The sequence below is a fragment of the Mesoplodon bidens genome, assembly GCF_964165515.1.
Source record: "Mesoplodon bidens genome assembly, chromosome: 17".
Classification (NCBI taxonomy): domain Eukaryota; kingdom Metazoa; phylum Chordata; class Mammalia; order Artiodactyla; family Ziphiidae; genus Mesoplodon; species Mesoplodon bidens.
Window position 1 is genome coordinate 20,521,410 of NC_138174.1, and position 26,620 is coordinate 20,548,029.

At 43.6% G+C, this 26,620-nt stretch overlaps 1 protein-coding gene across 1 annotated transcript in view; it reads right to left on the reverse strand.

Moving 5' to 3' along the window:
- Nucleotides 1–16,897: 16,897 nt before the first annotated feature.
- LRRC63 (leucine rich repeat containing 63) overlaps nucleotides 16,898–26,620 on the reverse strand; it is a gene marked incomplete at its 3' end in the record, with an annotated part of 49,857 nt that continues 40,134 nt past the window's right edge. Inside the window, exon 10 of the mRNA XM_081214694.1 lies at nucleotides 16,898–17,100. Coding sequence (XP_081070820.1) covers nucleotides 16,898–17,100 — 203 coding nt within the window. The remainder of the gene's footprint in view (nucleotides 17,101–26,620) is intronic.

Genomic DNA, 26,620 nt, shown 5'->3' on the forward strand with positions numbered 1-26,620 from the left:
TTAGATTATACAAAAAAAACACTTTAACTTCTAAGTGCTGGTCAAACCTCAGTTGGTGGCATTGGCTGAGTACTTTCTCACATTCTTCCCTTGTGTTGATTTGAGGGAGTTGCTGTGGCTTATGCATTGCTTGAAGGGCTTTGTGTTCAGGCTGCCAGGTCTGTAAGGCACTGGTGAGTGTGTGTGTGTGTGTGTGTGTGTGCATGTGTGTATGGGTGTGAGACACATTTTTGATGTTGAGGAAGAGTGCACAGGAGCTACCAGGAAGTGATGCTTTTGGTTTTTTATTTTGAGGAAGAATGAGACCATTTAAATAACCAGTCTACAGGTTTGACTGGGCTGTCGTTCCTCCCGGCCCTGGTAGCAGAGGCTCCTTCCCAGTAAGGTACCTGTTGGAACAGAGAAGTGGCCTCAGCCCACCCCGGAGGGACGTAATTAGTTGTGACATATATTGCTCTTTAATGGGATTGACTCCTTGCCTGGTTTTGCCGTGGCTGCTGGAAGGTAGACGAAGACCTAGTGTTTCTCATCAGACCATCGCCCACCGTGAGGCACTGAGGCTCAGTCCCAGGGTCTCAGGGATCAATTTTCTGCCTTTTTACTCTTTACTTGGAAAATCCCAATAACACGTCCTTTACAATTGTGATTCTCAGCTGCAAGTAGGGAGACATGGGGCGAGGAGGCTGAGTCATCCCAAAGTCGTCCTGGTGTGATGACTGGGGTAAGAATCTTTGCCCAGAACTATGGACCGAATCCCAGATCTGCCACTTCCTGCCTGTGTGACTCTGACCACGCTACTTAAATTATCAGTACCTGAGCTTCTGTTTGAAAACTGGGGGATAATAACGATATGTAGTGGATATGAGGATTTGACATGAAAATGAAGCACCCAGCAGAGGCAGGAGCGTGGAGGCAGGAACGCAGCAGGATGAAGGTCAGGAGCGGCCCTGGGAGGAGAGATGCCTGGAGGTGCAGGCAGGGGCCTGACAAAATGCAGGGAGAAGCACAGGATTTGCCTCAACTCTGGGGTTCATCTCTTAGACCCTCAGTCCTCTCGGCCAGGAGAGCTGGCCCTACGTGTGTGAGGAAGCGGAGAAGTGTGTTTTCTCAGTTTTAGGCTGAGGTTTTCCACTTGTGTTTGCAATCTGCCATCTGTGACATCACCCATGAAAGCCCTATTTTAGTTTCTGGTGAAGTGAAAAAGAGAACTCTGATTCCTCTTTCCAAACCAGTTGGGGAATTATTTAAAGACAGAGATCCTCAAATGTTTGTTTTGAGGAAGCACCTTACAAAGGATGTTGACAATGAGACAGTGAGATTCTCTCCCACGTCCCCCTTCGGAAATGACCTTGAGAAGTCTCGTGATGTAGGCTTCGTGTATGTGACATCTGGTTGGCGTGAAACCAGCTGAGCCGTGGCGGCAGGGACTGAGGTTCCCAACTCCTTGCTCACATGTCTACACTGTTCCTTTCAGCGAGAAGAGGAAGGCAGCTGCAGGGAGGCCACCAGGATGCATGAGGTCCAGTCCTGGCGTCCAGAGCCATGAGCCTGCAAAGCAGCCTTCCGCCCACAGAGCCCTCCTGCCACACCTAGTCAGAGGCAGAGAAACTTCTACGTGGTCATTTGGGAAGTGTCCCCTTCTGCCACCGCCCTATCCCCACTCTGTTTTTCTTGCCCTCCATCCCATTCACTTTAAACAAGTTGCAACATTAAAAACAAATTAACGATGCTATTCCATAGGCCATTTGTTGAGGGGGTGCTTTTGCCAGGCACATAAAAAGGTACCTTTGGGAAAGGGCTAGAGCCCAGACTCAAGTTACCTGGATCTGAACTCCTTCCCCTGAACTCTTCTCATTATGGACCCCACAACTGGCAGACAAGAGCACCGTGCCTTCCCACCGAAGGGGGAGGCCTCTGGGGACAGAAGATGGCTTATTAGTAGCTGGTGGGCAATCTTTATTACATCAAGTTAATGGACAGTGGCTCCCATGAACCATGAGCCTGTAAAAAAAACCAGGAATGGGGGCTTCCCTGGTGGTACGGTGGTTGAGAGTCTGCCTGCTGATGCAGGGGACACGGGTTCGTGCCCCAGTCTGGGAGGATCCCACATGCCGCGGAGCGGCTGGGCCCGTGAACCATGGCCGCTGAGCCTGCGCGTCCGGAGCCCGTGCTCCGCAGCGGGAGAGGCCACAACAGTGAGAGGCCCGCGTACCGCAAAAAAAAAACCCAAAAATAACAGGAAGAAAGATGTGTTTACAGCTTGTAGCATGTCCATCAATATTGCTCTTCTCTTCCTGGGCACATGGAATGTGCCCCATGCATCTGGCTCAGCCAATGTAGCAAAAGTGGGACCGATGAAATTCAAGTGGAGGTGATGCCCATTACTTCCGGTCTGGCCTTGAAACATCCTCTTTCCTTCCACTCTCTCACTTCTCTCTGCCCCAAGACCCCTCTCTGATGTTCAGCCTGAGAGGAAAGACCTAATCTGGAGGTGTTTGTTTTTATAAATGTGGATTGGTGGTGGCAGTAGGGGACCCAGGGTGTGGGTAACTGTAAGGGTGAACAGGCAGGTGTGTAGGGGGAGGATGGCTATGGACCCCGGCCTTCCCTTAGTTTAGTCCAGTTCCTTTAACGAGGTCCTCTGGTGCTCCAACTAGACCTCCCTGTCCTGAGGGGCTCAGCCTCACATGGGCACAAGCCAAATTCACCTACTTATGACTATCCCCTCAGCCTTCCCAGCTATACTAACTTATGCTAACAGGTTATTGTGTTCTCCCAGTTTTGTACCAACTTCAGAGCTAGGGGCAGGTAAGGACTTCAAACGATAAATCTTTCGCCCCCAGCTTTGTCTGTGTTAACAGCACCAGAGCCTGGGATGTCTGGAAAAAGGGAGAAAATGAATATTTACTGTGCATCTATTATGTGGTAGGGACTTGAGGTTTTCTATTTTAAAAATAAATGGCCAGAGAAATTCTCTCTGGGGAAATGACGTTGATTCTGAGCCTTAAATAACAAAGAGCAGAAAGACCTGCAAAGATCTGTGGCCTGAGCATCCTTTGGCAGGAAGAATGGCAAAGGCTAAAAACCCAAAGTACCAAGGAGCCTGCTGTGTCCAGAAACCAGAAGATCATGGCTAGAGCAACCCAGGCAGCACTCAGAGAGCAGGCAGGAGCTAGACCACGTGAGGCTGCTGGGGCCGTGGGAAGGAGTCTGGATTTTGTTCTGTGTGAAGCAGAAGCCCATTGGAGGATTACATGAAGGGGAGTAGCACGCTCTGCTCTACATTTAACAGTGATCATCAGGGCTTCCCTGGTGGCACAGTGGTTGAGAGTCCGCCTGCTGATGCAGGGGACACGGGTTCGTGCCCCGGTCCGGGAAGATCCCACATGCCACGGAGCGGCTGGGCCCGTGAGCCATGGCCGCTGAGCCTGCGCGTCCGGAGCCTGTGCTCTGCAACGGGAGAGGCCACAGCAATGAGAGGCCCGCATACCGAAAAAAAAAAAAAAGTAATCATCGGTGTTATGTGGCAGCTTGGATGGGAGGGGAATTTGGGGGAGAATGGGTACATGTACATGCATGGCTGAGTCCCTTTGCTTTGCTTCTGAAACTATCACACAACATTGTTAATTGGCTATACTCCAATATAAAATAAAAAGTTAAATAAATAAATAAAGTGATCACCCCAGAGAAGGGCACGTTTAGGGGAAGAAGTGGTAGCTGGCTGATCAGCTGGAGGCAATCCAAGTCCAGGTGAGAGCTAATGGTGCCGAAAACTGCAATGGCAGCAGTGGAGTTGAGAGAAGTTGATGGTCTGTTGTCCAGGCATCAATGTTGTGATTAAGACCTCGAAGTATACTTATGCTCAATTGTGAGAAGAAATGCAGTAACAAAATTACATCTTTGGCCATGACCGCAGCTAGGCACCCACTCAGCACTTGGGGAGATTGGTTGAGACTGATAATCTCCTCGCTCCCTCCTTTGTTTCTATGACTGTTAACATTGTTGAGGAAAGAGAAAAAAAAGAAAAAAGATATCATCCATCTCTACAGCAGGTGGCAGCACTGCTCTGAGTTTGAGCCTCCGGTAATGAAGCGTGCACATCAAGGCTACCAAAATCAACAGCATTTCAAGCTCCCTTTGGTGTCTCCACAGGCAAAGAAGCAGCGAATCAATCATTATCATCATCTAGAAAATCACCCTTTAGGAAGGTGGTCGATCAGATTGTAATTGAAACATGTCATTTCCCCACAAGGACAACATATCACCTTTTTATAAGGAAGAGTTGGTTTATCCTATCTTTCCAGCCATTACAAAGCACCACACTGCACCAGGAGTGATTTCCTGGTAAATCTACAGTATCTTTACCTCTTTAAAGGTGGAACTCCCAGGGTTGTTCTTAGACCTGGGGCTGGGGTGGGGGGTGGAGAAGGGGCGATGGGCAGAACAAAGCTTAAGAGCCTCAGGATCCAGACCACCTGAGTTTCAAAGCTGTCTCATACTAGTTCTAGGACCTTGTGCAAGGTATGTAATGCTTGTGTCTCAGTTTCCTCATCTGTAAAATGTACATAACAGCAGCATCTGCCCTATGGGGTTGTTGTGAAGATTAAAGGGGTTGTAAGTGTAAAGCATCAGCGCAGTACTGGCTGCATTGGGAAGCACGATACAAGTGATGGTGAATATTGTCGCTATGGCGTGTGTGCATTTTAAGGGTGAGAACAGCTTTGTAGAGCACTGAGCACTCATCACCCCGAGCCAGGAGCAACTGGCCACAGAATACCTCCTTGTTTTCCCAAGGGTAGAATCCAGCTGGTCGAAACCCCAAGTTGGAGTGGACAGAGAGGCATAAGGTGTGTCCCTGCTTCTAGAATGGGCTACACGTCAAGCCCACGGAGAGGCAGAGTGGAACCTAAATTTGCACCTGGTCCAACCTCCCGCTCCTGTGGCGTCCTGGCCTCAGAAAGCAGAGCGTGTGCTCTCCCAAAGTCAACGGACCCCCTGTCATTTACACCCTGATCCTAATTCCACGTTCAAATCAGCCTCAATAAATGGAAATCTGCCCCCATTCCAAAGGTTCTTGAGGGAAAGAAGGTGTGAGATGCCAGCTTGGGCCCCAACACTACCACTGTTAGGAAATCCACAAGGAAAGGTGACTACTGGAGAATTCAGTAAGGAAAAGGGACTCTTTCTGAATTTGGCCTTTATCTTCCTTTTGGTTGAAAACCGGAAATTCATTACAGTAGGACCACAGGGTCAGCCATGAGCTGGTCTGTCCTTCAGTGAGTGTCTAAGTGCCCTGGTCCATGAGCTGCATCAATAAGAGAAAAAAAAATGTGTACAGTATTTGAATATCTGTGAAGCAGCACGAGTGACAAAGATAGGGCTTCACAGAGCTGAGTGAGGGCTGTCTCCTGATCCCACCCCCAGCCCACATTGTCAGTATCACCTAAGAGAGGCTAGGCTAGGCCTGAAGCCTGAAGGGCCAGGGTTTATTTGGAAACATAGGTCTTACATAGGTCTTTGATTGTCACAGCTTAGGAAAGGGGGGTGGCCCTGGCTTCTAGTGGGTGGAAGCCAGGGATTCTGGTAACTACCCTACAATGCATAGGACAGTCCCCAAGACAAAGAATTATCCCTCCCAGAGTGTTATAAGGTTGAGGAACTAAGATATAATGAGAAACCCTGGTCTAACGAGCTTGAGATTTACGGACCGTATCCCATCACTTTCTTTCTTCACACACATTAGCATGATGAAGACAGAAGCATCACCATAAGTGCTTTTTTTTGCGGTACGCGGGCCTCTCACTGCTGTGGTCTCTCCCGTTGTGGAGCACAGGCTCCGGACGTGCAGGCTCAGCGGCCATGGCTCACGGGCCCAGCCGCTCCGCGGCACGTGGGATCTTCCCGGACTGGGGCACGAACCCGCGTCCCCTGCATCGGCAGACGGACTCTCAACCACTGCGCCACCAGGGAAGCCCCTATAAGTGCTCTTTGACCCAGCGTTTCTCAGCCTCGTTTGATCATGGAACACTCTGCCTCCCTGTCCCCACCATCACAGACCCATAACTTTATTTTCCTCATGCAGAACGACCTCCAGACAGTGGGCCATTTGGGGAGATGCTGGCAAGATGATCTCCAACGTAGTTTTTCCATTTTAAAAAGCATTTAAAGGCATTTTCCTCTGATGAGGCGGCATAATGTCGAGTTCTGAAATATAGCTTGGAACCCTGCTTCTTGAGTGGGATCGCTCTGTGAGCTGTGACTTTGGACAGGTGGCTTCAGCCTGGGGTTCCTAAGTTTCATCTACAGTGGAAGTAGTAGCATCACCACCAGGCAGGGGTGCCACAGGGTGAATGGAGATAAAGGCCAGCAGGCACATTTACTAAGCCCTCAATTCAACGTTAACCATTATCATCTAAGTGGTTTGTTGGTGTTCTGATTTTGTGATTTCCTCAAGGCTCTGTGGCAGATGTGCCCACAAGAGGGCGCCAGCCACACAGTTTTGCCTCCAAGCATTTTCAAATCCGGTTGGAAAGCCCTGCAGGCAGTTTTGCCCGCGTCCTCCGTCGGATTTCTCCTGAGCTGCTGAACCACAGATGTGAGAACCGATAGAGACCCTGCAGATGACGGAATCCGACCACCGGATTTTGCAGTTATAGCCACAGGAGGCTAACTGTGGAGCTGGTGAGCATGACTTACAAAACCAACATAGTGGCAGGAAATCTACTCCGGGAACATTCTCTGTGGAGTTGGATGGCAGGACGGAAACAATCTTTCTGGAAGGAAGAACGGCATCAAATGAGTTAACAGCAGTGCCGAGATGAAATGAGAGGCAGCTGCTGGTGTGTGTGTGTGTGTGTGTGTGTGTGTGAGAGAGAGAGAGAGAGAGAGAGAGAGAGAGAGAGAGAGAGAGAGAGAGAGAGAGAGAGAGAGAGATTTAAAAAAAGGGGGGGGGCTTCCCTGGTGGCGCAGTGGTTGAGGGTCCGCCTGCTTGATGCAGGGGGCACGGGTTCGTGCCCCGGTCCGGGAGGATGCCACGTGCCGCGGAGCGGCTGGGCCCGTGAGCCATGGCCGCGGAGCCTGCGCGTCCGGAGCCTGTGCTCCGCAACGGGAGAAGCCGCAGCGGCGAGAGGCCCGCGTACCAAAAAAAAAAAAAAAAAAAAAAAAGGGAAACACCGGACTCTGTACTGTTCCTTTCCTCCGGATGAGCTCGGAGGACTGACGTATTCAAGATGGCATTTGACAGGCTGAGCCTGAGAGCACTTTTCACACCCAGGGCCCCTTTAAGGGAACCTCTCCACCCACAGTCCCTGGGGCTCAGACACCCATATTTGTCCTCCTCCCTCCTCTCCAGTCACACCTGAGCCCAGGATGTCCAGTCCTTCAACTGGCTGGGACCTGTGGCTCACCGCCTGGTGCGGTGGATGAGCTGGGTCCCCTGTTCCCTGAGATCTAAGTTATCAAAAGACAGAGGTGATGATCAGTGGGGGTTCAGCTGACAAATCATGAGGCAGAAAGGGAGCAAGGGAGGCCTGGGTGACCACACCGAGCCAGCAGGTTAGGGGACGGGGCTGAGGTGTCACAGAGGAGCACACACACTGCAGGAGGCGCAAGGGCCATGAGCGGGACGGGACCGTGTGCCAGGGAAGGGCTAAGGGAGATGGAGGGTTTCTGCAGCAGCCTGTCCCGCACTTTTTTTCAAAGCAATTTGTTTGGGTCTCTAGTTTCCTACAATTAAATTGCTTAATGAAGACAAAGTTTTGAAGGCGGTGTCAGACTACAGACCTCATGGCAAAGGCAACATTGATGGTGTGTGTTTATGGAGAGAAATCGTATTGCAGGAGAGCCTGTGGGTATGTATGTGCTCAGAGGGAATAGTCCTCCTCCCCCTCCCCCTCCTTCCCCTTCCCCCTCCTCCCCCTCCCCTCCTCCCCTCCCCCTCCCCCTCCTCCCCCTCCTTCTCCTCCTCTCCCTCCTCCCTCTCCCCTCCTCCTCCCCACCTCCCTCCTCCCCCTCCTCCTCCTCCTCCTTCCCCTTCTCCCTCCTCCCCCTCCTCCTCCTTCCCCCTCCCCCTCCTTCCCCTTCTCCCTCCTCCCCCTTTCCCTCCTCCCTCTCCCCCTCCTTCTCCTCCTCCCCCTCCTCCTTCTCCTCCAAGTTCTCCTCCTCTTCCCCCTTCACTTTCTCTTTCTCTCCCTACTTCTCTTTCTCTTCCTTAGCTCTAATACCTTAATTTTTTAAACGTTTCTATTTTGAAATAGTTTCTGAATTACAGAAAGTTGCATTTTGCTGATCACCTGCCCTGATAGATACAGGGCTGGTTCCCTTTGGTCATTAAAATTTGAGCTTAAACATCACCACTTTGAGACACCTGTCACTCTTAACTACTTCACCTTATTTTAATTCTTACTATCTGATATTTTCCTTTCTCACTTAAAAAAAAATACGTTTATGGTCTATTTTATCCCGTCCTATACAGGGCTTGTAAATAGTAGCTGCTCAATAGAGATTTAATGAATGTTTGTTAAGTGAATGAGTGTGCTGACTTCAATTCTGTTCAGATCAGTATTTGCTGGTTAATGATCCTAGCTTTCTTCTTGTTTGGTATGTCTTGTCTTTCAAATTGCTTTCAGTTTTTCTCATATATTCTCCACTGTCTTTCTCTCCATTACTGTCCACTTATCTCTTTGTTCTCATTCTTACTAACTTCTTTCTGCTTGATGGGGTCTCTCTCTTGCTTCCATGCTTGTTGCCAGTCTTCAGCCTTCAGGAGACCTTACTCATATCTTTCAAAGCCAACTTTTCAGTGAATAACCCCTGTACTCAGTCCCCTCCCACCCTGTTTGACATCCCCTTGGGCCACGGTCAGTCAGAAAGTGTGGATTCTAGAAGACAAAGAAGAGCAGACAAAATCATCATTCATTCAAGTCATCTGCCAAGAACCGAAAGAAAGAGCCCTGTGGGTCCGTGTCTTTCGTTAGAGGTAATTAACTCCAGAGACAAAAGGTTCCTACTCTCTGGAGCTCATTTAAACTTAGCCCTCCTCACATATCCTGGCAAATTTCACAACACTGATAATGCAATAGCAGCAAAGGGGGGTAAATATATGTGGAAGATAGAGCCGTATATCACCCAACAAAGTTTTAAAGGCAAATGAGGAAAATATATTACTTCTGTCCTGAAGCTGTGGAAGGAATCTTAATCTTTTTTTGTAGTGCCTTGTCTGAACTAAACTCCCATGTTACATCTATATTGAAAATGCACTCAGAGAAAAATTTGGTTTTCATTGTATATTTCAAATATTGTTTTTTAAAAAATGATTGTTGTGTGCTGCATAAGCATGGCAGATTAACTACATGCTCCTTCCCACCCTCCCTCCTAGAATCTTATTAAAATGACTGTAAAGGTAGTAAAAAACAAACAAAAAAAATACAAAAATCCAAGAGGACAAAGTGAATTGGATATGAAACAGCATTAGATGAGAGAGATTTCAACACAATTTTGGGTGATGGAGGATTTGCAAAGAAGGGGGCAGGATGGGAAGCCAAGGGTTCCTCTTTGGACCCACAGAAAGGCTTCCCAAGGTATGCAGTGCCACAAGGCAACAGCTGAGAACGGGGATTTTCTGGAAGTCTGTCTATGGAGCAATTCGCCGTCCTTCCCATCCTCGTGAAGTCTGGCAACTTCCCTCCCCACCCCTCAGAGTCTGGAGGCTTATTCTCTAGAGAAACTGACCTTAAGAAACTCGGGAGAATCATAGTGAAGTGGGGTGGGGAGAGATGGGATACAAGTTGAAAGCAAGGGAATTAAGTGAAAATCTGCCCATTGAATAGTAGGCTCTCATCCCCCACCCCACACTCCGAGGATTCTTCTCTGAAGCCTGTGAATAAACCAAGAAAAAAGATCCCAGGCACCAACAATGGAGGACCTCCCTCCCCCCACATGAAAACGGGAACTTGCCAATTGATCTCCCTGTGGTGATGCCCCACAAATACTCACAACTGAACTTGCAATTAGCTTCGTGCTTAAATAAGAATAGGCAAGATCACCAGACATTTTGTGGGTAGCTACAAAATGGAAGAGAGAGAGAGAGAGAGGAGAGAGAGAGAGAAAGGAAGGGAGGGAGGGAGGGAGGGAGGAAGGAAAGAACAAACATGGAGGAAACAGATCATGCTGAAAACAAAAAAAAATAAATTAACATTCTATGGTGGAGGAGGGAAGGTAAGATTATAAAGGGATAGCACAGGCTGATCTTGGTGATGTATCTTATGTGATAAAATGACAGAATTATACACACACATTATACCAATGTCAGTTTCCTGGTTTTGATATTGTGTTACAAGTATGTAAGATATAACCATTTGGGGAAACTGGGTAAAGGGTACTTGGGATCTCCTGATGTTACATCTTTATACATCTTTGCAACTTCCCAACCATCTATAATTATTTCAAAATAAAAAGTTAAAAAACGAATATCCTCAGTGTGTTAAGAGAAGGTTTGCATCCCAAACAAGAATGAGATACTATACAAATAACCAAAGGAAGACAAATTTTTTTGAGGTTAAAAATGATACAGTTCCATACAGGGACCCACAGAGTATAGGTAAGTCGTATTAAAACCACAGCCCAAGAGTGAAGCAATGCCACATCTGCTACTCAGACCCCTAGGGTGTCTGTGGATCCAGAAACTCTCTCCAGATCCAGTCCCGGGAAGAGGACGTGCTTTCAAGTTTGAAAGACAGCCCACCTTCCCCATTACTTTATTCGTATCCTTATATGAAGTCCCTTTACTTGAGTTAGCTTGAAGTCTTGTGTTGCTTGCAACCAAATGAGTCTCACCAGAAGAAACATGAAATACGCCGCTGAGACTTCGTTGTTTCGATGTTCACAAAAGAAAGTTTTGTCATGAGTTTCATACAAATGCAAGAGGAGAGTAAATACAAATGCATATGCAATAACTATGCTGGTACAAAGAAGGTATTGTACTAAAAGTATTGGTTTTCCTGGACAAGTGAACGGTACCCCATTGGTGTTCTCCTTCTGGATTGCTGATCTCGCGGGAGCTGGAGGGGCTTTGGGCGCAGCCGCTGCCCCGCCTCAGCAAGGCAAGCCGGCAGAGCCATGACAATGCGCATGCGCTGCGGCAGGCTTTGCGCGCCCTCAGTCCTCAGCAAGGAGAGAGGGCTGGTGCCGCGTGCAAATTTAACTACTGCGGTTTCTCTCTACCTGGAAACCTACCGGGAAGGAGATGCTGGAAAATGCCGTTTAGCTTAGCCAAGTTGACACCTGGAACCACCAGAGGTATGCCACTATTATTCTAAGTTTCCTCAGGGATTTTCTAAAGTAGCAAACTAAGATGGCGAATTTTGAGTTTGGAGTTTGAGTTTGGTTTTAACAAAATCTCAGAACTGTGAAGGGAGTGGCTGGAGGATGCCAACTCCAATGATGAAGCTCAGGGGATGAGAACCTTCCAAACCCCAAGCAGAGTTGAAGCTGGACTTTGCCCTGGACAGGAAAAGGGCGGTGTTGGGGGTGGGGGGCAGAGTTGGCCGACGGAGTCGGGGGTGATCCAGTATGTTACCTGAGTCGTAGGGACCCTCTTCCGGGCTCTGGCCCCACAGAGGCCCTCTGTCTCTGCAGGGGAGGGTTCTTTTTCCACTTGGGTTCAGTAGGTGAATAAGGAAACCGAAGCTGAGATAGCAACACAGCACAAGCTTTATTCAGTGGCCAAAGAATGGAGAAGCGGGAACTAAGTTCACAGATCAGCTTCTCACCTACCTGGGGAGAGTGGTTTAATTTTAAACACTAAAGGCAAAGGGAGAAGGAGCGAGGGGAGGCATATGCATTAGTCCGCTGGAGAGGGGGCAGGGCTTTTTCTGAGGGAGAGGGGTGCTACCCCCTTTTTATCCTTTTTGGGTCCTTATTCTTAGGTTTTGGCTGCAGGTGGGTGTGTTATTTTATGTGCTTATGTAGTAAAATCAGTGTATAATGAGACTCAGGGTCTGTTGGAGGTCAGATTCCTCAGCATCTTGGTCCCAACTGGTTCCGTCTCGTTTTGTCTGTTTGTAGCTTCCTTTCTTATCGCTGGACCCTTTAACTTAAAGATTTATGGTATACTCTAATAAAGATGTTAAAAAAGAAAGAAAGAAAGAAAAAAACCAGAAGAAAAAAAGAGTGTAACTCCCACAGCAATGATACATTATTAATAATATGTATAATATTATTAATTATTAATTAATTGTTATTAATATTAATATGTATAACAATAAATAATAATTATTAATAATAATCAATAAAAATAATAAAATTAACAAAAAAAGATTTATGGTAACTACTGCTAAAGGTGGGGGAGTTGGCAGGTTTGGAGCAAGGACACTCCTGCTAAAAGTGGAATTTGGAGGGTTGTGAGCAAAGCCCTGGAGCAGTTCTGGCAATAAATACAATATTAGAAAAATGTTGGCCACTTGCTTGAGGAAGTTGTGGGAAAATTTATCATATCTATGGGCACGTGGGGGAAAAAGTCACCCATAAAAAATAAAAACTCTGGGCATGAACCACAAACAGGCATGACTTATCAATGTATCCTGCTTGTATGGATTGTGAAACTCAAGCCAAGAAGTGAACGTGCAAACTGATACAGAGGCATGGAAAGCTCTAGAGTCACGGCCAAAACAAATGCAAGATTGTCTGAACCCAAGGCTCACTGGGACTCCCAGTGAAAAATTAACTCCTAGTAAAGATGAGTACAATTAAAAAAAAAAATTCTACTCAAAGAGGAAATCAGCTATCATGAAAGAGAGTTAGCATATAATATACAAGAGATTAACATGCTGAGAATTTTAAATAACAGGATAATCTGAAAGAAACTGTAAAATAAACATATTTATATGTTTTATAGTGACCAAATTTTTAATAAGCTTAGAAATCATAATAACAGCATAGGATCTATGAAAAGAGAGTTAAGAAAGAATCAAATAGAATTTCTAGAAATAAGTCATTGAAAATAAAAACTTGTATGAATTAAACAGCATATTAGGAACAGCTGAAATACTGGAAGATAAATTTGAAGAAATCGTCTTGAATGCAGTACACCAAAATAAAGAGATGGAAATATACATGAGAAAAGTTCAAAGACATGGGGAACTAAATAAGAGATTTTAAAAAATTACATCTAGTAGAAGGAAAGCATAGAGGGAAGGAGGGAGAGGCCAATGAAGAACCAATGGCTAAGAATTTTCTAGAGAGGAACAGTATGCAGTCTCAGTTTGAAGAAGCATTCTGAATTCCCAAGCATAAAAAATAAAACCAAGTCCACACTAAATATATTAGGGTCAAACTTCAGAATATCAAAGACAACAAGGAAATACTAAACACAATGAGAGGATCCATAGGTTACCTACAAAAGAATAGTAGTCATGCAGGAACAGACTTATCAACAATAGATGCGAAAGATAAATGTCACAGTGCTGAAGTGAAATAGACATCAGCCTGGACCTCTGTACTCACCTAAATTATTATATGAGAGTGAAGTGAAATAAAGATGTTTTGTACATCAGTGCCTACCATGTAACAGAAAGTCTTCCTGTAGAAATTCTTCCTGTATTTAAAATATATATTTGTTTCTAAAAATTAGTGTTTCTCATAATACACTTTATAAATGTTACTACTGTTGATTCAATTCCCTGGGTGGAACAAAAAAGCAGAGGAAAAAACGCCAACTTTCCCAAGTTTACCAAACAAGTTAAAGACAAAAATCCTTGATCTTGGACTTCCAGCTCCAGAACTGTGAATAATAAACTTCTGTTGTTTACAAGCTACCCAGTCGGTGTTGTGTTGTAGCAGCCTGAACGGACTACCAGATAGGTAACAAATAGTCTGTGGACTGACAGGGATCCACAAAACATGCATTATGTAGCACTGTCCTGCAACACAGTGGTTTCGCCCAGAGGATTATTCAGTTTTAGAATTTTAGAGCTGGAAGGAATGCTAGACCCCATCCAGTCCAAATCCTTGGTTTTACAGTTGAGGATACTGAGAACCTGAAAGTTTTAGTAAATTGCCCAGAGTCACACAGTGGGTGCAATTCATTACGAAGTCAAGGCCAAGTGTCCTAAGTCTTTCTCCTCACCAGCACTCCCTGAAATTCCCAAAGGAAGATGCATTTCCTCTGAGGTTCCTGCTGAATAGTCTTCAGGCTCTATCTGACATGGGTTTTAGTAGAAGGGCCAGGGTTGCCTCCTGGATGGGGGCATGATGTGGAGGATGAGAATGCGCTTTCAAAACAGACAGAAAGGGGTCGTGTTCCAGCTGTCTCTTACTAGAAGAATATCTTTGGGAAAATTACTTAAATTCTCAAAACCTCAGTTTCTTATATTGTAAACGTCCCACCTTGACGTTTGCTGTGTGGATTAGACATACAAAACTAATGTCTCTGGTGTTCCCTCTTGTGGTAGGCAGAATAATGGTCCCCCAAAGATGTCTCGGTCCTAATCCTTGGAACCTGTGACTATGTCATGTCACATGGCAATGGGAGAATTTAGGTTGGCAGGTGGAGTTAAGGTGTGCTAATCAGCTGATCTTGAGATGGAGAGATTATCCTGGATCATCTGGGTGGGACCATTGTAAAGAGGATAAGAATCCTCAAAAGACGGAGAAAGAAGAGGAAAAATTAGAGATGACAGCGAGAGACAGAATCATCGCTGGCTTTGAAGATAGAAGGGTGTCACAAGCCAAGGAATGAAGGCAGCCTCTAGACGCTGGAAAAGGCAAGAAAATGGATTCTCCCCTAGAGCCTCCGGAAGAAACACAGCCTTGCCGACACTGTGACTTAAACCCTAAACCCAGTGAGACCCATTTCAGACATAAATCCTCCAGAACTATACGATAATGAAATTGTGTTGTTTTAAGCCACTGATTTGTGGTAATTTGTTACAGTAGCTGTAGGAAACGAATATACCTTTCATCTGAGCATTATTCCTGCTTTCCTAGAGCAGCCTTTACTTATCTTCTGGAAGACTTAGCTTTTTGGAGGACATATCTCAGAGTGGTATTTTGGGGCAGAATATGCTCTAACAAAGCCAGCCAGAGCAGAAATCCAGCTTCTTTTGAGGGTGTAGCTTCTCTCCTGCTGTTTCTCAGTTGCCTTTAGCTATTTGGGTTGGAAACAGTGGTTTCATTTGGGAGTCATCACACTCGGGAATTCAAATGTACTCTAAAATAGCTAATAATCTGATTTTGTTTTTCTCTTGCCTGATTGTGCATTTTAGTTAGAGCTGCCCTCTTGCAATGTGTCAGGCGCTGTTTGCCAGGAAAGGGTTAAGGGAGCAGCAACAGTGAGGTTCCGTGGTGCCTGGCAGTGGTGGCAGCGGGCGGTTTGTGGTCTCTGCCCCTTGCAACACCCATCATCCTGTTTGATGCAACCCTTTGATGCAGTGTGAAAGGGCAGCGACCTGCTCTGTTTGACCCACTTCCTTATACTCAAGCACAGGTACTGGATTTGCATGTTTCGTAACTGGGTATTCATTACATTGCATAAAATTCTCAGCATGTGGAGACACCATAATATGACCATTGCCAGTGATGAGTTTATTTAAAAAAAAGGAGAAAATGCAGCGTGAGGCTCAACCTAGTTTTGACACATACTTGCCCGCTTGCTTCCAATCACATGGGTGTGTCGCCCTTAGCTTCTCTGGTGATACTGATGCTGGTGGGGACCCGCTGGCTGTTGAGAAGAGGAACAAACTTTTTAGTGGTTCCTCAGAGTAAAGAAGCTGTTTCTATTTCTGAAACAAGCTGTAGAAGTGTGGGATACTTTTAGCTTCCCCCTTTTCTCATTTTTTTTAGAATAAAATAGCTAAGTCTGGCTCCAGGTAAAATAGTGAAGCATTTAATCCATTTCCTTAAGATTTATGGTAATCAACTTTATTTAATTTTATTACAAAATTAAACTAGTAGAAAATAGGAAATTTTAAAAAGACAATTAAAATAACCACAATAAGATACCAGTTTCCCCTATCAAATGATTAAATATTTTAAATGACAATCCTCAGTGTTTTGGTGAGTGTGTGGTGGAAAAGGTGACGTAGATTGCTGGTGTGTACCTGAGTGAGCACACAAATTTTCCAGAAAGCAAACTGGCTTTCTGTGTCAAGAGCCTTCAGCATGTTTATATATGTAACCCTGAAATGATACTGTTCAGAATTCATCATTTTTAAACTCATCCTTTCAGTTTCCTTATCTCTAAAATAGATATTAATAGAGACTATTTCATAGGGTGATTTGAGAATTAAATAATGGAAAACTGGCACACAATGTGTGCTAGACAAATGTTAGGCATAATTATTGATGGAAAAAATAAGAATCTTTCCAGATAAAAATTATTACAACATGGTGGCATAGAACTTTCAGATATTGGTACCCTGTGTGCTTGAACAAACCTAAAAAAATATTTTAGGAAGAGAGCTTTGGTCCACCCACTGCTCATTCAGCTCTGGAAATAGATCTCTTAAGATGTCTCAAAGTTACATAAACTGGAGCTTTCGATTTAATTCAGACATATTGTCATAAAAAGGGTTAAGGACTTCTTTGACGTAAGAAAACTACACCTATAATTTTTATGGATTGCTTTTAGGGTAAACTTTGTTTTCCTTTTTCTTTTTTAAGATTTTTTTGATGTGAACCATTTTTAAAGTCTTTATTGCATTTGTTACAATATTGCTTCTGTTTTATGTTTTGGTTTTTTCGCCATGAGGCATGTGGGATCTTAGCTTCCCAACCAAGGATCAAACCAACATCCCCTGCATTGGAAGGTGAAGTCCTAACCACTGGACTGCCAGGGAAGTCCCTAAACTTCGTTTTCTGAGGGAACATTCTAGTGAGCACTCAGTGCCTCGAATTGTGTGTTTCATGGGGGCTGATTGAACTTTATCAGCAGCAGGTTTGTAGGATTAGGATCTGGGTCTATTTGAAGGTTTTCAAAGGTCTTTGATGACGAGCCTTCCTGGCCCCTAAGGAACGGGAATTCAGATTGCTTTGGCTGGTAATGATTGGGCTGTAGTTTGGATGAGCAAATCAAAGTCTGTTGTGAAATAAAAGAGGAGAGTTCGGCTGTTTGGGAAGACAATAAAGGGAGTGTGCAACAGGAACTCACAGAAAATAGAGAAGACAGTGCTGCAAGTAGTGTTTATGGGATGGAGAGCTAGTTACCTGCGACTTTAGAGGGGATGGTCAGAATGCGGAGGGGCTGCCTGGGGAGGGAGAGGGGGAATTGGGGAGGGGAGTAGACTGATAGGCTTGTCCTGGGTCCTTCTCATGCAGTTGGAGCTGCCTTGAATGGTGTCTCCATCACTGACCCACAAGCGTTCACACATGTAGAGACCTCCGTCCCCTCCACCGCTGAGCTGTATATAGGGTAAACCTGGGCTCCACCTGCCCTGTGCTTTGTCAGCTGAAAGGTAGGCCCTCAGGCTGGGACAGTGCTTAATGGCATCCCCATTACCATTATAAGGTAATATTGTTTTCCTATTTTTCAAAAACCTGTTGTCTTTTACACAGGACATGCTATCTGCTTGTGTCCATTGTGAACTATAAATAGCTGTAATTCCATTTGCTCTGTAAAAAGGGGGTCAAGGAGATAGATCCAGTGGTCATGATAACAAACACCCTCTGTTATCATAATGGAATGAAAACAGCTGCAATCTAAATTCAGGGACGTTTGGGGGTTCTTTGAGAAATCACCAGAAGGAATACTGTACATCATTTTGGATCTCTTTCTTGGTGTATTGCCAAGTGGACAGGGAAAATGAAATTGGAAAGTTCCAGTTAAGGCAGTTCTTTCTATGACACATGATGTTACAAAAAAGTGCCCTTTCCTGGATGCTGTTTCAAGGACTGTCTATTATCGTGCTTTCTGGGCCAAGAGAATCTTCACTTAAGGTCAATTGGAAATCTGGTGGCTGAGCAGATATTTCCCAAATAGATTGTAATTGTCTCTGTATCTGTCCTAGGCCTTATGGAGACTATTGATCTGTGTGCTGAGCCAAGTTTTGCATTACTATAAATTACTGGGGCAATTCTTACTTTTTAGTGCCTCGCTCCTTAAATTAAAAGTGTATGACCAAAGCAAGAGTGACTCAGGGATCAAAAAATGCAATTAGTGTGCATCTCTTTTTAGTACAGAAAACGCCTACCGTTTAAAAGCTATGTGAAATTAAGCTAAAAAAAAAGTAAAAGAAGAAAATCAAGCTGTCATTTGTACAGTTTCAAGTAAGCCCATGGTTCTCACTGAACTTTTTAAAATTAATGGTAAGTGGCTTAGCTGAGTTGCCAAGGAATATACCACTTGTCCCCATAAAGTTTCAACGCTGGCTTCTGCAGAATTTTCTAACATCAAATTCCTGTATTTGAAACCCAGTGAAAATTTAATTGGTTCAGGTTTTCCCAGTGATCAAACATACTCAGCAAATTGCTGTGGAAATGCTGTTAAGGAGGGTCAGACAGCATTTCAAAACTGGCACTTAGAGGAGACTGATCCTTATTCTTCTCATGCTCCAGGCGCCAGGAAACATCCTTTCCAGTTTTCAGAAGCAGCCGGGGTAGAAATTCTCTCAAAAGGGACAGGTGGTCCCAATGTCCTGCACTCGTGCATTGTCCTTGGGCCATGAGGGCCCAATGGCAAGGGGGCTGCAGCTGCCTTTTTGAGCGAGTGGGACCCAGTGAGGGCGGAGGCCGTTGTCGGGGAAGGGGGCGGCACCGAGTAACTTGACCCTTTCTCTGCACAGCCCTTTATATCCACGTCCAAGGGCTGGTTCTTTCCCTGCCCCTGCACGGAATTTCTGCTAGATCCCAAAGTCCTCCTGCCCTCTGTGTCCTAAGCAGTGTCATTTCAGTACCAAAGCAACCAGTCCAGTGAGATAATCACTCTGAACTCTTCAGCAAGTAAGAACATATTGGGTCAGGCCTGGAGCCCATGGCGTGGAGGGGCTGTGATCCACTGCCTCTGTCACCCCTCACTACCCTCCCCCACCTTGCTCTCCGATTGCTTAGCTAAGGTTTCTGACCTTTCAGAGAGGTGCCCCGGGAGGGAGGGGATTAGGAGAAAAAGACACAGTCTCGTGTCGCTGTCATGATCTGGCATTGTGCCATGTGGGCTTGGTGGATGCTCGAAGCCCTCTCTTTCTGGCAGTTTTGTGGGTTTCTTGGAGAGTCCGCCACGCCCAGGAATCCCCCATTGCGGCTCCCACTGTTCAGGCAATGCTTCCTTCAGTTGCCACTTCCGTCTCCCTCAAGCCCTGTACCTCCAGCAGTAGATCCCCCTGCAGAATCATTTGGCTCCACACCCCAGTAAAGCTCCCAGAGAGAACCCTTTCACAATGACTCCAGGCCTGATGTTCCCTCTGGTCACCTGACTCAAAGGGAAACTCCTGCATCCTTGCCCCTGAGTGTGGTCCTGCCGCTCATGCCCAAGCTGTCCTGTCTCTTTTATCTTTGCTTGGCCACCTCAGGCCTGTAGCCACAGTCTCTTCCCTTTAGAATTCTCTGTGCGTGTCCTTCACCAGTGCCTTGTGTTCGTGAAGTTCCATTGAACATAAAACTCATCAAGCAGGCCCTAGAAACCTCTCCCAGGTGCCTTAAGGCAAGGGGGCAGCTACCTCCATGATTTCTTTTGGGTAGCTGGAGGCTCCCTGTCTGTCTGCTTGTCTGTGACTATCACAAATCTAGTTTTGTCCACCTTATTTCCAAGCTCTATATAACGTTTTGACTTGAACTGTTATGTATAACACCTCAATTTGGAAATTTATTTTAAGCATTCAGGCCCCCGCAAAACAGAAACACCAAGAGTCCCACTTTAGCATCCTGTTACAGTTGCTAACCAGTATCAAACAATAGCTTAGAACACAAGAAGTGATATCAAATGCATTTATAAGATGCTAACATGTAAACAAAGCTTAGTCTGGCAAGTTATACTGACAAGGATTCAGAGGCAGGTCAGGACCTAGCAGGTGTGAGTGTTAGGATTGATTAGTAATGTCTGCAGGGAGCTGGGGAATATGATGATGCAGGGCTAGGTGTCTGCCATCCCAGAAGATGTTGGGGGCTCAATAACAAAGCAGATCTTACATGCTGTTCCCAGGCTATCTTGGTTTGCTATTTAGAAGATTTTTTTTCTTTGAAGAGTTGTACAGAGGTACAAAAAGGAAAGTAATTGGACCAGGAGTGGTTGCTTTCTTCCATACCAGTAGGCTAGATAGACCAGTGTCTGGTGAGGTGAAAGACAGGGGCCCCCTGCCCCACCCCACACGTGGGATCACAGCAAATCAGTTTGCTTAACCTTGTTCCCAGCCTAACATTATAAACCTAAGTGAAATCAGGTTTAAAAGAGCAGCTTCAAGGGAAAAATAAGTGAGCTCAAGACAGATGACTTTAGCAGGGGGAATATTACTCTTTGCTGGTATCGTTGATTGGAGTCACACAACAAGCTATATTTGTTAGGGTTAGGTTTGGCTGGAGATAACAGCAAATGCAAAATATCAGTGGCTAAACCAAGCTAGAAATTAATTTCTCTCTCATATACAAGATATGCAGTACCAGGTCTGATATTGTGGTTTATGGTGTCATCAGATACCTGGGATCCTTCTTTCTATTCTCAAGGTCACCTCATGGCCCAAAATGGCTCCAGTTGTCTTGTTTTCATCTTAGGCTGGAGGAAGGAGGAAAGGGCAGAAAGGGTCTTCTCTTGGATCAATCTAGTCCCTTTAAACAGACTTCCTGGAGCCCTGTGGAAACTTTCATGTCTCATTGGCCATAATTTTGTCATCAAATCTAGCCTCAAGGGAACCTGGGAAATTCAGTATCTTATACTGGGAGGCAATGTGCCTAGCTAAAAATCAAGATTCTGGTCCTAACGAGGAAAAGGAGAAAGGAAATACTGTGGGTTATCAGTCTTCTGTGCCACACAGGTAATACTAGAAAAGCAGTGGCTTTAAAATCCCTCCATTCTTTTGGTATATGAAAATGCTTTGCAAATTCTAAAATATTAAGGCAATGTAATCTGGTTTCTAATGGGTTGTAAGAGTTTGAAGTGATGCAAAGACAGGGCACTATTTGATGAGAGATTAAATGAGCAAATTAGGGGTATTCAAATCATAGTGTCTTTTTCTCCTGATAAATAAAACATTGTGACCATATATCTGATTTTTTTTTTTAAATGAGAATGTATAGTCTGGCATCTCATCTGAGTCTGGCAGATGAGAATATTGTGAAGTCATTTTACAATATGTTAGTAGACTCACTTTCTGTTCTGTTGAGAATTTATTCAATTGAATAAAAACATAGAAGGTGCCTGCTATGTGTAAGGCATTGTAGTAGAAAATACCTGAAAAACTAGCAAAAGGGAAAATGGCATACCCTATTTTTAAAAAGGAAAAAAAAAGGCCAATCCATTAGAATGCAAATTTCATGAGGACAGGAACTTTTGTCACTTTCATTCACTGCTATAACTGAAGGGTCTAGGACAGTGTCTGGCATACAATAGGAATCCAATAAATATTTGTTAATTGAGTGAATGACTGAATGCATCCTAGAAAATATTGACCTGTCTCCTACTCTAAAATAACAAAACATAAATCAACTTGAAAGTATATATATGTATGTTTTTCTTTATTTTTTTTAGGCCACGTCATGCGGGACCCTAGTTCCCCAACCAGGGATCGAACTCATGCCCTCTGCATTGGGGGCATGGAGTCTTAACCACTGGACTGTCAGGGAAGTCCTTATATATGTATGGTTTTATAAATATGTTTCTGAGGAGTGGTATATTAAATCATACTTAGAGCTAATAATTTAAAGATGCCATATAAAGATTTTCAAAGAATGCTTTTATTAAGAGAATAATCACCCTTATTTTGTTTGTTTGACAAACCTAGATTTTTTTAATATGTGACACTTGCATAAAGTGACCTCAACTCCACTTCAGTGCCCAGAAGAGAACAGAATATGACTTAAAACTAACATAGTTTTTAAATATCATATCAGCTCTATAAAACTAATTTTTTCCTATGACAAAGTTATAGTCTTGGTGAATTAATGAATGAAACAGATTTTTTTCATACTTCTTCCTCCTATGAAGTATAAATCAAGGGAATCATTCTAGAGACTTCCCTCCCTCCATCATGTTCAACATCTACTAATTTTATATTTTTAAAATATTTTTATGTATTATATTTTATATTTATATATTTATTCATATTAATATTTATTAATATTATATTTTATATTTTTATTTTTTATATTTTATATTCTAAATATTTCTTGAAAATTCTCCTCTCTGCTATTACTCTTGTGGCTAGGTAGAAACCTTAGCACCTTCTCTGGATTTTTTAATCTATTTCCATATTTAATCATGTTATTCTGTTAAAATCTTTCAGTGACTCTTCAGCAGTCAGTGACTCTCCTTAGCATGGCATGGGAGTCTTATGACCCCACTCTGTTTATTTCTCTAGCCTTATCTCCCATAATGCTCTGCTATACACTTTACAACAGTAACCCCTTTCATTTGGTTCAACTAATGTGTCCTCAGGAAGTCTTCCTTGAATCCCCAGAATTGGCCTTGTGTGACCTCACTGTGCTCCTGTGGCATACGGGACACACCTCTGTCATGGTACATGCCACATTACACTTTATCCAAAGGACATATACTTCATGGTACCCATCATCTAGTAGGTACTCAATAAATCACTGGTGAATTGAACTCAGCTGGAAAAAATTTGATCTCCAGAAAACATTAGTTTGAAAGTTTTATTTAAATAATAGTTAATGTGATTATTATTTGTTTTCTTCTTCCATTACAAAACTACTAATCTTTGGGTCTCACCAGAAGTATGCAGCAGGACACTCTGAACCCTTTGGCCTCCCACAAATAATATGTTCCCCAACAACTATTTTCTGGTGAAACATATAACATTTCTTATTGGTGAAAAATAGGACTTCCTAACATGTTAGAAAAAGTGGTTAGGTAGTCAAAATGGGTTGGCACTCCTGATTTATGGAGGTATGGATTTCTGAGATTAATTGCATTGGGAACATTTGCATTGCTGGCCTAGCCAAAGGAATCCTATTCAAAGATAAGAAGTGCTTAACTAAGTGCAACTTGGAGAAAATAGAAAGAAGAATCAATTTATTGTCATTAATCTCTACATCATCCCCCCCCAGATGTAATGAAAACAACAAATCAGAATAATCAGAGGGGCTTCCATTGTGGTGCAGTGGTTAAGAGTCCGCCTGCCAGTGCAGGGGACATGGGTTCGAGCCCTGGTCCGGGAGGATCCCACATGCTGCAGAGCAAATAAGCCTGCATACCACAACTACTGAGCCTGCACTCTAGAGCCCGTGAGCCACAACTACTGAAGCCCATGTGCCGCAACTACGAAAGCCCGCGTGCCTAGAGCCCATGCTCCACAACAAGAGAAGCCACAGCAATAAGAAGCCCGCGCACCACAACGAAGAGTAGCCCCTGCTACTCTTCACTAGTGGCCCCGCTAGCCACAACTAGAGAAAGCCTGTGCCTAGCAACGAAGACCCAACACAGCCAAAAAAAAAATTTTTTTTTAAATAAATAAAAAGAATAATCAGAGATCCTCAATTGACATACCTTTTGAACCAGCACTTTCACTTCTAGGGGTATATCCCACAGCTACATCTAAGCATGTGCAAATGACAAGGTTATTCACTGCAACATTTTGTTTCATAGCAAGAGTTTACAAAAATTTGAAAGTTCACTACTAAAGTGAACTGGTAAAATAAACAATATACAGTGCTCAGTGGAATAATATGCAATCATAAAAAATAATATAAGCTAATAATATGCTGATGTGAAACTATGTGACATATATTAAATGGAAGGGTGCAGAAAGGAGCATGTATTATTTTAATATTTTATAAATAGTAGGAAATATATATATTTATTAGCTTACATGTACATAAAATATCCTGGAAGAATATAAAAGGCTTGATATCATTGGTTGTCTCTGAGAAGGGAAATGAATGACAGGGCACTGGGGTTAAAGAATTTTTAAGATATACTCTTTTGTATCTTTTAAATTTTGAGTTACATGATTTTAATACCTGGTAAATATTTCTCTAACAATACTTGGTAGATATCTTTCCATGTCAGGCTAAACAAAGCTATCTAATTTTTTAAGTGGCTGAATGATACTACCTTGTTGGGTTTACCATATTTAACCAATTCTCCACTGATGAAAACTTAGAATGTTTCTAATTTTTCACTATTGTAAATATCACTGCAGTGAATGTCTTTGGATATATTTTTGCACACATGTACAAGTTTTCTTTTTTTAATTATTTTTTAATTTTTGGCTGTGTTGGGTCTTCGTTGCTGGGCACAGGCTTTCTCTAGTCGCGGTGAGCAGGGCCTACTCTTCATTGCAGCGCATGGGCTTCTCATTGCGGTGGCTTCTCCTGTTGTGGAGCACAGGCTCTAGAGTGCAGGCTCAATAGTTGTGGCACACGCACGGGCTTAGTTGCTCCGCGGCATGTGGGATCTTCCCGGACCAGAGCTCGAACCCGTGTCTCCTGCATTGGCAAGTGGATTCTGAACCACTGCGTCACTAGGGAAGTCCTGTGCAAGTATTTTTGAGCAATAACTTCTTACAGTTATTAGGATAAAAAATACACGTATTAAATTTTGATTGTTATAGCTATTTAAATATTTAGTTCATCTTTTTGTTGTTATTTGTAAAAAGTCTCTGATAGCTGTAGATTTTAGCTGCCCAAAACATTTTTCCTTTCCCCAATTTTCAGTTCTAGAACTCTTTTTCCTTGTAAAGAATCTATTTCATGTGTTTGGGGAGGGGCTAATTTCCCTTTTCCCAGTTACAGAAATGGGCATGTGACTCAGCCAATCAGAGTATTCCATTCATGCACCTAGAATGATTTGTTCACATATGGACATGTGAGAACCATGCTGAACCAGTGAAAATCATCCCTAATATGTTTTACAGTAACAGTGGAGATAGATAGTGCCCTTTTGTCTGAGGTTCCTGACATTCCAGTACACGAACCTGGAATCATCAGTGGTCATCCTTGCTACCTAGAAATGAGACAGACTGACAGAAAGGTGTTACTAAGAGGTAGATGATAGATAGATAGATAGATAGATAGATAGATAGATAGATAAATAGATAGAAGGAAAATAGATAATGCCTTGACACAGTTTGAACTGAATTTGCTTGCCTGAAGACTTACGCACAAATGACTACTAATTTCCTTTTGTTGCTTCCACTGGTTCTAGTGGGTTTCTGTCATTTACAATCAAGATTCCTGGGTGAATAGTCTAGCTCTCTGTCAGTCGTATGTATTACAGATATTTTCTCCAGTATGCTGCTTTGTCTTTTGACTTTATTTGTGGTGGTTTTGGCTGTCCAGGAATTTTTAAAAATTTTACACAGTGAATCTGTTCATCTTTTCTCTTGGGTTTCATTTCCTACTTAAAAACATCCTTCTCATTCTGATTTTTTATTAAGACCCTATTTCTCTCTTTATATTTTCAATTTTGACCTTTAGGAATCTGGAAATTAATTGTTGTGTGTGGTGTGAGGCAGATACATAATCCTGTTTTTTTAAGTAGAGTAATACATTATTTCAGTGTGTACATATACACATATACCTGTCAAAATAATTATCTTTTGTTCATTGGGTGGTGGCATTACAACAGAGATTTTGTTTTCCTCTTAGGTTTAGTTCTATTTTCAAATATTTTTGTAATGTATGCCTTTTAAAAAAATGTATTTATTTTAGGCTGCATTGGGTCTTCACTGCTGCACGCGAGCTTTCTCTAGTTGCAGCGAGCGGTGGCTTCTCTTGTTGCAGAGCATGGGCTCTAGGGTGCGTGGGCTTCAGTAGTTGTGGTGCGCGAGCTCAGTAGTTGTGGCTCGCGGGCTCTAGAGTGCAGGCTCAGTAGTTATGGCACACGGGCTTAGTTGCTCCGCGGCATGTGGCATCTTCCCAGACCAGGGCTCGAACCCATGCCCCCTGCATTGGCAGGTGGATTCTTAACCACTGCGCCACCAGAGAAGCCCCTCTGTAATGTACATCTTACTTTCATATTTAAAAAACACACTGTAAGTTATTTTTTTAAAGATCTACAAGAGATCACTTAGATTCTAGGTTTGTACTAACCATGAAGAAATAGCGAGATTGAGCTCTAAGTATGTTTCACGTTTGTCCAAATGTCCAGGCATATTTGTTTCTCTGCAGTGTCTCTAAGATATTGTAATTTCCCATGAACCCTATTCTTTCCTGTTTATTCTTATTTCATTCAGTATGACCCTACCCAGTTACTCAAACCAAGAAACAACATTTTTTAAAATAAAATGTAAATATACTTTTCCTCCAAGAAATATTTCAGGGACAAGTGTAAGCATTAGTAGGCTATATGCCACTAGGATTTAGTGAATTAGGATTTATTTTTTAAATCTTGTTTCACAATTATGGGTATATTACATTTTTAATGAATTTATTATCATGCATTACATGTGTGATATGGTAGTTACTTCTCCTACATTAATAATTTTATTCTTTTGCTGGAGAATACCTTGTATACTTCTCAGGC